General features: G+C 58.8%; 1 protein-coding gene across 2 annotated transcripts in view; it reads right to left on the bottom strand.

Annotated features, from left to right (window-relative positions):
* The window catches only part of LOC102368720 (collagen alpha-1(XVI) chain), a 66525-nt gene that overhangs the window by 400 nt on the left and 52712 nt on the right, over nt 1–13413 (bottom strand). For both annotated transcript variants that reach the window (XM_025212856.1, XM_006031248.3), the window contains 22 exons: nt 12240–12293; nt 11833–11886; nt 11354–11407; nt 10719–10763; nt 10398–10451; nt 9826–9861; nt 8769–8831; nt 7681–7752; nt 6952–7005; nt 6676–6720; nt 6191–6235; nt 5159–5212; nt 4414–4467; nt 3936–3986; nt 3332–3421; nt 2774–2809; nt 1725–1769; nt 1353–1541; nt 1156–1222; nt 674–850; nt 346–423; nt 7–75 (listed from right to left, as the gene is read on the bottom strand). In XM_025212856.1, coding sequence (XP_025068641.1) covers nt 7–75; nt 346–423; nt 674–850; nt 1156–1222; nt 1353–1541; nt 1725–1769; nt 2774–2809; nt 3332–3421; nt 3936–3986; nt 4414–4467; nt 5159–5212; nt 6191–6235; nt 6676–6720; nt 6952–7005; nt 7681–7752; nt 8769–8831; nt 9826–9861; nt 10398–10451; nt 10719–10763; nt 11354–11407; nt 11833–11886; nt 12240–12293 — 1486 coding nt within the window. The remainder of the gene's footprint in view (nt 1–6; nt 76–345; nt 424–673; nt 851–1155; nt 1223–1352; nt 1542–1724; nt 1770–2773; nt 2810–3331; nt 3422–3935; nt 3987–4413; nt 4468–5158; nt 5213–6190; nt 6236–6675; nt 6721–6951; nt 7006–7680; nt 7753–8768; nt 8832–9825; nt 9862–10397; nt 10452–10718; nt 10764–11353; nt 11408–11832; nt 11887–12239; nt 12294–13413) is intronic.

Below are 13413 nucleotides of genomic sequence, written 5' to 3' on the forward strand. Positions count from 1 at the left end.
GAATGCCCGGAATACCTTGCTGTCCCACAGGCCCTGGCGGACCCATCTTGCCATATCCTGGTGGCCCTTGGGGACCTGCAGGAGAGAGACGTGAAAGAGAGGTGAAGAGGGGAGGAGGCCAGTTTGTCCAAGTCCAGTCCAGGGTGGGACTGGATGAGTCCAGCTGAGCCATCACAGCATGGAGGGTATGGATGGACTGGGTCTGGTCTGTGTTTGACATCATTTGGAAGAGCCATGCCAGGAGCAGACTTCTCTGGGGCCTTTCTTTTCATGCTGCTCCCTGGCCCTGCAGCGGGAGGAGCTCACCAGCTCGTTCCATGCCAAATGCAAGCAGAAGGTGCTTACCTGGTGGACCCGGCAGGCCACTATCTCCCATCGTGCCAAGGCCGACCTCTCCCTTCTGGCCCTTTGCTCCTGGCTCACCTGGGACAACAGAGAGCTGTGAGAAATTCCAGGCAGAGCACCGCATGGATATCAGGCAATCGCGTGGGACTCAGCATGAGTGATGGGGTCAGGAAGACAGAGCAAACCTGCCAGTAGCCACTGAAGGCACTGACTAGAGGGGTGGGATTTGTTTGCTTCTTCAGCCAGTGGCACCATCTGCCTGACCCTTGCAGCCACAATCATCAGGAAGCAAAGGGAGGGAAGAAAGGGCTTCCAGAAGAATGGTTACCTCTCATGCCTGGCACGCCTTGTCGCCCTTCTCTCCCGATCTGTCCAGGGAGCCCAGGCGATCCAGGAGGTCCTGCCCGCCCTGGCAAGCCGTCTTTCCCAGGAGGCCCTGGTCTTCCTGGGGAGGCAGCCATCTCCACAGGGAACTGCATCCTGGAGGTGTAGTATGCCATCCTCTCTGCAGAGAGAGACAGGGTCAGCCCAGCTTCCCCAACATGGATGTCCTTCTCCATTTGGAGGGCAAACCCCAGGCTCCTAAGAGAGAGGGCAAACGCACTGCCCACGTTGCACTGCAGACCTTGCAGACCTTAATTTGAAGGTAGCGTTGCCTTTAGAAGGACGAGGGGCCAATGCCACCCCTCTGGGCTTTGAACGTCCGGGCCCAGAGAGTGCAGGTCATTTCAGACCCGATGCTCTGACCACTGAGTTGCTGCTGCGTTCAGCCCCACACCTCTCTTTTCCCATTCCCCCAATGCTGATTACCGTCAAACATTTTGGTCAGCTCCTGGCGGATGAACCTCTTGATTTCATCATAATTCACCACGTCTCCCTGGAGAAAGGGGATGATGGGAAAGGAAAACGTCAAGCAAAATTCATCTGCTCTCCAAGCTGGGAGAAAAGCACGGGGGTTAAACAACTTGTCCGACAGCCCACAGGGGCTCACCCCTCTCACCACTTACCACTGAGCCTGGGAGTCCCGGCATGCCAGGGCTGCCGGCAGGTCCTGGGGAGCCTGGTGTTCCTCTCTCACCAGCAGGGCCACGTGGTCCCATGGGGCCCATGGAGCCACTTTTCCCTGGTCCTCCGGGCATGCCGGCTCGTCCCTTTTCTCCAGGATACCCTCTCTCTCCTGGAATCCCAGCTTCACCCTGGAATAAAGCAGGTCCGATGCAGAGCTCTCTCCAGCTGCTCCTTGCCCTTCCCAACCTGGATTATGCATCTATATGACAGCAGCTTGCACAGCGACTTGTCCCCCAGACAGGGGGAACATGCACCTACACTCAGGAATGTGGCCCCAACTCTGCAGCTGAGCAAGCCCGACCTGCTCTTACCTTCTGACCAGCTGGTCCAAAAAGTCCTGGTTTCCCTGGTGGGCCCTGGAAGGGTGCAGAAGGAAGCACTAGTCAGGGGAAGAATTAATGACCATTGTTTGCTCTGGAGGTTTTGGTGCCAGGGTTTAAACCCATGGAGAGCGGACACAGGTGTCATGATTACACCCTAGCTAATGTACCACCATGAGCTGCAATGCTACAAAACAGCCACCTCCTCCAATTTAACGGCAAACCAGGAAGTCCCGACTTCCAGGAAACCGGGGATGAAACATTGCCCTTGGTGGTAGAGAGCCGGTAGTTCAGGAAACTTTGTGGACATGGGAGAAAGCTCCATTTAATGCAATTTAATGCAATTTAATGCAATTCGATTCCACTCTGTTCAAGTCTCTGAATGCCCATTCATAGATGTTAGGGGCTGGAAGGGACCTTGCAAGATCATCGGGTCCAGCCCCCCCTGTACTTGAGCAGGAAAGACTGATGCATCTACTTCAGTAACTCACCATCACCTGACCCATATGACAGAGTCCCAAAAAGCAGTGTGGAGGAAGAGGGCCGGCCCACATTTTTGCATTAAGAGTTTTTTAGGGACTTGAGCAGGGTGGCTGAGAATTGCACCTAGGCCCCTAAATGCACATAAAGACCTAGTAGGTGGAACGTGGCTCATAGCACCTGGCTCTGGATCCCAATAGCAACTCAAGGCACCGTGCTGGTGCAGCCTGGATCCGAAGGGCAACGAGGCCTGGCAGCTGCCTTCGGGGCTGCTGTTATTTATGCTCCATTAGCCAACTCCTGCAGTGAACAGGGTTTTTACGGCATACTCAGCACCTCTGGTGAGAGGACTTTGATACCGAGGGAGTTCTGCTTGAGTCAGGGCTTCAGGACTTGGCTCACTGACAGCCCCAACTGCAAACATGATTCTCCTGCAACACCGTGGGGAGAAAGGGAGGGGCAGCGAGTGCAGTGTGGGCCTGCCAACCAGAGCTGTCTTCTGCGGCACAGCCAAGGGAGGAACCGGGGGGCTTGGAAGGGGAGAGCCAGCACTGCAGTACCTCTTTGCCAACTGGTCCGTCCGAGCCCGGCTCGCCCTGGAAAATCAAAAGAAAAAATGTGATACACCTGGGAGTCTGCTCCAAAAGGAAGGGATGGAGAGCTCCAAGCCTATCTGTGTCTGTGAAACCATTTTGGATGCATGCCCACGTCCCCCATCAGAGCCCAAAGATGTGCCCCGTGCACTACTAGGAATGGATTTGTCATACGCTATGGTTGAGACACGCTGACAAGACCAGTATCCCGCACTCTGTGACCAGGTCCCCAGCACAGAACATCGCGGCAGCCAGGCTGGGCTGGATACTGCCAAATCCACGTCGCATTTGTAGAACCCTCTGTGCCATGGCGTAAGCCTGGCAGGCCCCAGGCAATGCCATCATTAGCAAACCACGTGCTGAACCAACACACCACACTGGCAAACCCAGCAGCTCAGCGACCGGCCTCATTCTCCATCTCTACCCACAAGGCAGTTGCAATGGGGTTAGTGTTCAAACCCCGTTCCCCATCAGTGCTCTAGCATCACCCATTCCACCTCACATCTCCTGCCATGCAGCTCTCACCAATGGTCCAGGGTGACCTGGGGGTCCTGGTTGTCCGGGCATCCCTGGGAGACCTCTGTCACCTGTTGATCCCTTCTCACCCTTCAGTCCCTGAGGAAGGGAGAAGCAAAGGGCAAGAGCTGATTTCAGCAGTAATTTCAGGAGCAAGATGGATCCTGCAGTGGGGGTGGCTGCAGAGAGGGGTTGAAAGGTTCCCGAGTCCACATCCGTGTGGTCCAAGTTGCACTCGTGTCCCTGGGATGGCAGCCGCAGAGCTGAGCTGAGTGCCCGGATGCAGAGGAGAGTGCCCTGCTTTTGCAAAGCCTGGCTCCTGCTCCCACCCAGCCTCCAGCTCCCAGCAAGGCACTGGAGTCTCATCCACCCCATTCCCTCCTGACCGTGGCTCTGGCACGGCACAGCTCTGCAGGCCAACACACGGCCAAAGCTCGGCTCAGGCAGTTCCCCTAGTGCTTCTGGACTGGACAAGTGTGATTTTGGCCCTGGGGCCAAATCAGCACCCTGGGGGTTGACATTCCCGCTCCGCTCCAGGTTGCAATCATGCATGGAAGAACGAGGTTGCCTCTGGAGGCTGTAGGAAGCCTGCTGAGGTTGGGCCAGTACTTACAACTCCAACGAGTCCAGCTGGGCCTGGCTGGCCTGGGCTTCCTGGGGGGCCCTGGGGAACAAGAGAAAGCAGGAAAATGAATCGGGAGATAGGAGCTGAAGCTGATCCTAGGGGGATCCTTATCGGTTCTTAGATGCCTTGGCAGGGGACTAGAGAAATGGAGGGATTTCCAAGAGCCCCCAGAGCCCCCTCTCTTCAAACTGGAGGCCTAAGGGGGATGGAATAATATTGTGGGATAAGGCAGCGGTAGCCAGAGCAGACATAAGCTTCCCCACTCAGTTCTGTGGGGCACCCCGTTCACTTGAGTCACTTTAGTCAGGGGCAATAAAATATCCCCACTGTCCGCAGCACCCTCTCCTAGGAGAGGCCAGGGCTGCAGGGAAGCATCCCTGCCCTGCCCAGTGTTATGCCCCTCCATTGGTTAAAGCAGCACAAGTAAGGTGTCTTCTCAGCAAGCTGAAGTAAGAGTTCAACTTACGGCAAGGCCAGGGGGTCCCTGCCTGCCTTGGGGTCCCATCAGGCCAGGCTCCCCCTGGAAGAGACAGAGCATCATGTTAAACCAGGACGAGTTCAGTGAGTGGCGCTGGCAGCGAATCTTTCCCTAGGCTCTTGCTGAAGGGCCTGCTGAGCTTGAGAGTTGCCATGGGGGAAGTGAGCCCTTTCACCTGCCGAGTCTGGCTATGTGTTGCAGGCCAGATCCTCAGCTGGAGGAAACCAATGCAACTGCACAAATTTCAACACAGCGAGGCCTGTTTGCACCAGCCAAGAGCTTGGCCCTGCAGCTAGTGGGCTGCTGAGGTTCTCGTTAACCTTTAGGTTGACATACGGACACAGGAACAGCTGGTGTGGGGGTCTCTACAATCACAGAGGGCTGCAGGCGTGATGCACGTTGCACCCACATCTTCACAGTGCAGGGGAGCAGAGCCCAACTCTACCCAAAGAAGGGGAGATGGGGGACAGGGCATGTTCACTGAGCCATTTGAATCTGCAGCATGCATAGCACAGAGGCACTCGCTGCAGTATCTTGGCACCTCCATCACCCTGGGAGAGGTGGGCCAGGGCTCATCTCTGAGGGCTGCTGAGCTCTAGGTGCCAGTCGATGCCATGATCTTGAAGGGAGGGGACAGGTAGGCAGGGAGGCCAACTCAGCCACCCATACTGTGCCACCACAGACCATGCCATGCTCCCAACAACCTGTGTCCCTTGGGACTGCGCTGACTCACCTCTGCTCCCGTCCGGCCAGTGTTCCCAGGGGGGCCGGGTTTGCCGCAGTCGCCCTAGGAGGGAAAACAAGGCTGCACAGTGCGCGCTGGAGAATGCAGAGTGGGTCACCAGGCTAGCAGACCTGGCAGCCAGAGGCGAACCCCCAGCCTAGACAAGGAAAGGGACAGTTTCCCATGATGCATCCAAATGGGAAAGCCCTGCTCCATGACAGCTAGGAAGTCCCAGGCACCCTCCTAGCTTGCAGCGGGCTCTCTGCTCCACTGCTGCAAGCTACGCTGGCTTCAGTACATCTGTGCCAATTTAGAGTGACGGGCCCAGTGGTATAAAGCATCACAGTAGCATCTGCCCTTTTAAAAGGGAAAGTCCATTCAGGACGTGCCCAGCTTCTCCTGCCTTCTGAGCAGGGAATGCCCTCTCTCCCCCGCAGCAATGAGCATGACCTGGGAAGAAGGAGAAGGGGAGAGGAAGCCACTGCCACAGCTCTGTGGAACAAGAACAGTCTGGCTGGCCATGATGCTGGCCATCGGAAGCTGTCTGGCCAGCGTGGGGTTCGATCAGGCCCTTTGGAGTATGGTGCTAGGGGCTGCGAGGCTGGAGCTGGGATGTGCTCTCCACACCAAGCACAGGGGATCTGCAGCCCTGAGGGACCGGATGGGACGTGGGAGGGGTGGGCTGATGGACCTGCCTTGCAGGGACCATGACAATCAAATACCAGATAGCCTAAAATGACAGAGCCCCACAGCCCTGCCTCTGTTCCCAAATCCCCATCTCCTCCCCAGGCAGGTTTCAGGGTGGGTGGCAGCTTCCTCATAGCTCAGCGCCTCCCTCCTGCCCCAGGTATGAAATCCTGACCTCGCTGAAGCCAACAAGAGTTGGTGGTGGTCATCACAAGGCCAGGAGCTCATCCTAGGTACCCGCAGGGTTTCACTGTCACTGAGGCCCCGTTTAAGTCATCTCCGAGGGGAGGGGTACACAGTCGGACACCCCAGGGGATGCTAAAACCATTGGGATGGCTAAGCCAGCCAGCTCACCTTTTGCCCTGGCAGGCCAGGGTGCCCTGTTTTTCCTTTGAAGCCCTAAGGGGAGAAGAAGCACAGGATGGCATGAGCAGGACTTTTCCAATGGGCGCCACGCATTCCCCCTCCCCTTCCTCTCAGATACGAGGGGAACTAAACCCAATGCACCAGCAGGCAACTGGGAGGAGCTCTCCCATGACAAGGGAACCCCCAGCTGGGCAGAGAAGTCCCTCTGCCAGCCTCCCACTCTCCCTAGGGGACAGCCACCCCAATGAGGGGGCATGGGGGACCCAGGGAAAGGCAGTGACCAAGCCAGCCCTCAAGGCCAACCTCTTTCTTGGTAGGCCAAGCATCTGTGCGGCTAGCTTGGGCATGGGAGGGACACAGCTCCCAGATGACAGCACAGGAACGAGACACTCAAGACCTCCCCAAGTTCCTCTTCCCATGGACACCTGTCATAGCATGGGCAGGGGCAGCTGAGAAACCCACACGGCACTTACCGGAGGCCCCATCATGCCTGGTGTCCCTGGGGGACCTGGGTCACCCTAAGGAGAGAGGCAGAGGACAGCCAGAGTTAGGACAGCTGTGGGAAGGAGCTCCAGGCGTTTGAGGTCCCACTTAGGAGAGGACTCCAGCGAGCGTGGTACAGGCTGGGACAATGCCCAAGCAACCCCGAGCTCACCCGCTTTGGGCGTCCCCTAGGAACCTATTCCTTAGGATGACGTGGTCTGAGCAAAGCCAGGAGCTGCCATGCTAACACCCGCCGATGTCCTTACCCGCAACCCTGGCTTCCCGTCCTTGCCGTCCAGTCCTTCCAAGCCAGTTGGGCCCTGCCGCGCCACAGGGGAAATGAAGAAAGCGAGAGAGACAAAGAGAGAGACGGTGCATTGTAGGCCTGTTCATCTACCCTGTCCTGCTCTGGTTTCCGACCTGGTCATCTTTTGGGGGCCCAGCTAGAGGCTCAGTTTAGGGCTCTTACTCTGCTAGATACCCGCGGTGCAGCTGTGATATCACAGGGCCCTGGGCAACTGCAGGGCTGGCACTGCCCTACTGTCACCAACCTCAGGTCCTGACTGGCTAATCTTACCTACTGCTACAGGTGTGGGCTCTGCCAGGGGCTGGGACCTGGTACCCAGCATGATATATGACCTCTCATGGGGTCACACAAGGCTTCCCCCAAGCACTCAGTGACCTTTCAGCTGCAGCAAACCTATGAGCACCCAGACCCGGGTAAGTAGTGCTTCCCCCAGCATGGCCACATGGACTTCCCAGGGCAAGACCAACCCCATGAGCACCCGGACTTGGGTCAGTAGCGGCTTCCCCTGGGCTTTCCAGGGCAAGACAGGGATGGAACTCAGGACCTGCTGATCCGAGAGCACAGGTGCCCACCTCGCGGGGTGCTGATCAAGGCAGCAGTGTTAGCTGTAGGTGTTTTCAGACCAGATGTGATCACTAGGCTCCACTCCAGGCAGTGAGGAATTAAGTTGGGAAGAAGATGCACTTACCTGTATCCCAGGAGGTCCCGGGGGGCCCGACGGGCCTGGCATTCCCGGGGAGCCAGTCATCCCCTGGCTGCCCTGCAAGAGTCATACAGGAAGCAATGAACCTGCATGGTCACTGCCATGCCCCAGCATCGGTGCAGAGCCTGGGAGACGGGTCTCACAGGCACTCCTGCAGCCCACATATGAAGGCTGCTGTCAAGCCTTTCCTTAGCCATCAGCTTCCCCACTCACTGACCAGTCCACCCAGGTCTGCCCACATGGGGCAGCAAGACCCTGGAGGGTGGGGCCAGCAGCCTGGACCGGGGCAGGTTAGGAAGAGCAGTGCTGCCTGGCAGGTGCTTCCTGAGCTCCAGGAAGTCTAGATCCAGTTTCCCGGGCAAGACGCACTCTGCATCAGCAGCACTGAGGGGCTAGATGCCAGGTGTCCACTTCGGCAAGGGTCCCTGGCCCAGGTCGCTTTGTGTCTCCATCCAGCCGGCCCACAGCTGACCTGCAGTGCTCAGCTCTGGTGTCACTCATCCCGACTGCCCCGCCAGTCCCTGGAGTGAGGCAGACTCTACAGCGCTGCCCCTTGCCCCCCAAGAAGGCCAGCTGTCAATGGTCTGGATCCACCCTGTGCAGCTCAGACCCCTCTGGGACTGGGAGACAAATCCCAGGTGGAGCCTACCTCCCGCACCCTCACCCCGCAAACTGCAGGGCTCCTGCTGCACTCCTTGCAGTGGCCAGCAGGTGCCCACAAAGCCCCGGGAATGCCACGGGATTGTCCTCTCCCAGCTCAGCTTTTCAGGGCTGCCAGGCTGCTATGGGAGCTGTGGGTGCCTCCCCTGCATCCTTAAAGCCATGCCCCGCCTGGAGAGCAGCCTGAATACAAGGTCGTGCCAGTGCCCAGCACCAGCTTCATACCACGGAGCCAGCTTGGTGCAGGGGGCTCCAGCGTCCGCCTTCCCTTTTGGGGTTCCCCCAGGCTGGGGCAGCTCCTCTGCTTCCCCGCAGGGACCAGTACAGGCTCAGACCCCTGCCGGCAGGGGGAAAGGTGTCTCTTCTAGGACTGCCAACCCCATAGGCTCTCATCCCCACTATGCAGCACTCACCTTCTCTGCGGGGGGGCCTGGGGGCCCGGTTGATCCAGCTTTTCCTGGGAAACCGGGGGGGCCCTAGGAACAGCAAAAATTTAGGGATCAAAACCACTTATTCTGAGGGTCTGGAGAACCCAATCGAATGGCTCAGCACCCAGACCTGGGGGGAGGCACCTGTCTGCCCACCCACGGGAGAACTCGGCCAGAGGACATGATGGCAGAGGCACTGTTGGCCTCGACACCACCACAGCTGCCATTGCATGGCCAGAGCTGAAGTGCCAAGATATATCAGGACACTAAATCCAGGCCAGGCTGGGTCTCCAGCACCAGCTATCGGTGAGGATGGCCACTCCCTGCGGGATGGGGAAGCCAGACAAGTCATGGCTGTACTTGCCCCCGGCAGCTGGGCCCAGCATGCTTGGGCACGGGCTGCGCATGGCTGGAGGTCGCTTGTTGCTCCTGCTGCGGACTGGACGTTAGCCCCCTCCCAACCAGGCCTGAAATTTAAGCTGGAAGAATGCCCCTCTGGCCCAGCCCTGGCTGCTCTCCTTCCCCCAGCCCCGGCCTGTTCTCAGCTCCAGTGAGGATGCCTGGGGCCGGCGTGACGTCCCAAATGCAGCCAGGTTCCAGGTTGCAGTTGCAGTTGCAGCAGCTTGGATAATGCAGCAAGGGAAGGTTGGTGCCTTTGTTGCCCTCTGCACTGCCCCTAAGAAATGCGCTGCTCTTTAGCCAACCTCAAATAAACTCTACAGATTTGCATATCCCTCTCCTAAAATACTCTCTGCCAGCTCCTGGCACTCACCGGACCCATTCGAGCACCTGCGCCCATGTAGGCGGAGAGGTTCTTAAAGAGCTACCTCCTCCATCCTCCTGATGCTGCTACCAGGGAAGACTTGGTGTTGCAAAGAGGATTCAGCCTTTATCTCTGCCCATTGCCAGAGCCCTTGAGAACTGAGGTGCTTTCTCCCATCTGCATGGGAGCCTGCAGCACAACAGGCCTTTTCCCTCTTCCCTCTCCTTTGCCGTATGCCCCAAGCCCCTAAATACGATGCGTCCACCAGGATGTACTTACAGGTGAGCCGGGGAAGCCTGGTTGTCCCTGGAATCCCTGCGGAGACAGTAAATGGATCCATGTCACTAGTTTGCAGTGGAGCTTTGTCAAGCAGCCAGCCAAGGGGAAAGGCAACACCAGCCACCCAGGAGCTGGTTTTTCATTAAGCCAAGACGGGGCATTTAATGGGGCTGCTTTTGGGGAGGGGGTTACTGTGTGAGCTGGGATCCACAGTGGCAGCCCTGCCAGACCCCACACGGGCTGCAAGGAAGTGGGGTGGGCAGCTAAGGAATCATGCTGATGACTCCCTGACCCTGGAGCAGAGTCCTGCCACTGCAGCCACCCGGGTCAGGCCTGTAACTGCACTTGCTGAATGGGGGCAAGGCTGGGCTGTCCCTACCCCATCAGCCCTCCTGGCAGCCTGGAGGGGCTGCAGGCCTGGGGACCCTGCGACCATGGAGATAATGTAGGATCCCCATGGGTGGCTGCCCTGCCTAGGGGGGTGCAAGAGTGTGCCCCATGGGCAGTGCCCTCTGAGTCTCCCTCCCCCTGGCCAGGTCCAGGACTTCCCTTGGAGGGACTGGGAGCCTCACCTGATCTCCCTTCTCCCCAGAGTTTCCTGGAAGTCCACGCTCTCCTCTCGGTCCCTGGTGGAAGCAAAGAAAACCAGGAGGGGCTGTTGTTTCTGCGTGGCCAGCGGGTGGTACCCACCGGATGGCAAGGCCAGCGCAGGTAGACCTCCAGCCTCTGCTCCCCAGTGCACATGCCAGGTCCCTCTCCCATCCCCCACCCCCAGGCTTAAGAGGAGCTGCTGATCCAGCCTCAGGGATGCCAGGGGCCAGGTGCTGCCCTTGGGATCAGTCTTGGGCTTTTCAGTGCAGTTTTAACATGAGGATCTTCAGCCATGAACCTACCACTGGCCCCGTGGGACCGGGGTTGCCATCTGCACCGGGGGGACCCTGGGGAAACACAAAGGGAACAAGAATCAGGCACACGTGCGTGCCTCGACTCCGCAAGGCTCAGCTCAGACCCGATCCCTTCAGCAGGCACCCTCAGGAGATCCTGAATCCAGCACATCCCTGGTCCAACAGCGCAGCCCTGAGGATGCAGAGCAAGGGGCGATGTTGGCATCGTGCACCGGGATTATTTCTACTGTGGGGGCCCCTAGTTGCCCCGTCAGGATGGGGACCCTGCTGCCTGCAGTTCTCCCCCGGGAAAGGCAAGGCAATGTAGGGGTTGATAAGGCTGCACTTCCTATCATGCCCTAGCTGCTTCATGCCAACAGCTGCCTCCCTTCCCTGTCCCTGGCATAAGTGGCCATTGCCATCGCCCCACCATATCCAAGACGCTGCTTTTGCCCTTCTCCTCCTTCCTACTGCTGACCATAGGCCTGACTGCCCTCATGAAACACCCAGTGATGGCACTGGAAGCTGACGTGGTCTTTGCCGGGACATCAGACTCTTCTCTCCACACTCATGGCAGGCTTTGGGAAAGGAACTGATTTCCTCAGGGGCTCTGAGGTGGCAGGCGGCTGGTCTGCAATACTCACCGACTCCCCTTTCTCTCCCGGGGATCCCATGTGGCCTCGCTCACCTTTGATGCCCTGGGGAAAGAAGATAGGGGGGGGCCTGAGCCTCACTGGGTGGCCCTGAGGGCTGGGGATATCCCCTGGGCTTGGTGGGCAGGGGCTGGCAGGGAGGGCGCTGATGGCAGGAGAGGACATCCATCTCGGTGCTGGTACCTTGGGGCTTGTATCACCTTGCTCCATGAGGGTAGTTAGGCCAACGGTGCATTCGAGTGACCCCTGGGGACAAATATGCACCCAGCTCCCCCTCCAGGTGGGCAGAGGGGGGTCTTCCCCACGCTGCGCTGCTTGGTCAGACCCGTCTTCCGCACTGCAGCAGCCCAGCCTGCCCCGCAGAGCTGGGCCTTGCTGCCATCCCCATGCCAGCTGCAGCCCCCACCCCAAAGCTTCTGGCTAATGAGCTGCCCAGCCTGCCAGGCTCCTCCTCTGCCTTTGGTACTCACGTGCAGGCCTGGGGGTCCTGTTGCACCGGGATAGCCGGGCTGACCGGGGGGGCCCTGGAAGGAAGAAAACCGGTGTTAAGACCTGCCAGGCTCAAGGGCTGTGTTGTCTCTGGGCTTGCCCAGGTGCCACACACCTGCACGTCTTGGCTTGACCACCCTGCTGAGCACTGATGGACGTCACCCCCCTGCAAGCAAATGCTGCCTGCTCACCGCGGACCAGGAGGTGTCCCAGGGCAGGGCTGGGCAGACCCAGCAAAACCAAGGGAACTTAGCTCCTGTCTCTCCCCAACTCCAAAGCCCCCAAGAGCAGAGATGCCTCTTCCCAGCCCCGGGGGGTTGCCACAGGCACCCAGCACCGGCCAGGCCCTCTTCCCAGCCTAGGGGGATTTTGCAGTGGGCTCACTCACCGGTTCCCCTTTCGCACCAGGGAGCCCACCGAGTCCACGCTCGCCTTGGAGACCCTGGGGAGAGAAAAAAGGAGGCTCTGCAGGGAGGTGTCTGGCTTCAAGCCCATCTCCCCAAGCCGACCATGGCATGGCACGGCAGGGCAGAATGGGCCGGATGGACCAGGGCGTGAGCGCGGCCCTCAGGCCAGGCATGGGGCATTTCAGCTCACGCTCCCTTTGATGCAACTGGGTGCAGGAGGCTTTCCTGGCTCTGGGCACTATGCAAGCCTGCCCTATCGGGGCCAGCTTCTCCAGCACAGCCCTTGCTGCCAGTGCCAAGCACGGCGTAGCTGCTATTTGCACCTGTGCCTAAGGGACATGGACATCCCACTTGTCTAGCAACAACCTGTGCTTGTCTCAAAGGAAGGAGGCTGGGAGGCAGCCAGGCTGGAGATCCTGGTGCTATCCAGGATGCCTGAACCAGCAGGCCTGCCCCCCCACCCAGGGGGTAGATCAGTACAGCTTCAATGAAACGAAGCCCATTTGCAGCCATGAAGGCCTGGCCCTGGGTGTGGAAATGCCTGTGGCTGGATCTCCACATGTCCACAGCCCTCAGCAAGGGGCTCACCTGCCCCATCTCCAAAGGACCAGTGGTCACTCTTGGATGCTACGTGTCCTAGCAATGTTCCCTTCATCCCAGATTGGTGGAGATGACCTCAGAAGTGAGCTCAGAGCCCAGGCCAGCACTGACCAGTCACCACACAGGCAGAGCCGTGGCAGCCTCATGCTCTGGAGAACGACCGAAGGAAGGTCCCTCCGCAGGTGAGCACCTGGGGCTACCAGCAAGGACCCAGCCAGGTGAGGAAGGTCCTGCCGCACACATGGCTCACTGCTTGTGCTCGTATCCACCCAACCCTTTCCAGCGCATGTTCTCCAGCATGGACAGCATGCCCTCCGTGGTCCCAGCTCCACACCCCCGTGCCCCAAGGCTTCCTACCCCTCTGTCTCTCCCCTGCCTCCACTGCTCGGACGTGTAATGAATGCATCACCGTGTGAGACACAAAGCGTGGGCAGGGGAGGAGATGCTCCGCACCCAAGCAAGCGTGAAAAGAGACGAGAAAAACACATGAGCTTCTCACTGGGACAACCAAGGCACAACTGACACCTGGGAGAAGCCAAGGAGGACCCCCCCCCC

The sequence above is a fragment of the Alligator sinensis genome, unplaced genomic scaffold, assembly GCF_000455745.1.
Source record: "Alligator sinensis unplaced genomic scaffold, ASM45574v1 scaffold994_1, whole genome shotgun sequence".
Taxonomy (NCBI): Eukaryota; Metazoa; Chordata; order Crocodylia; family Alligatoridae; genus Alligator; species Alligator sinensis.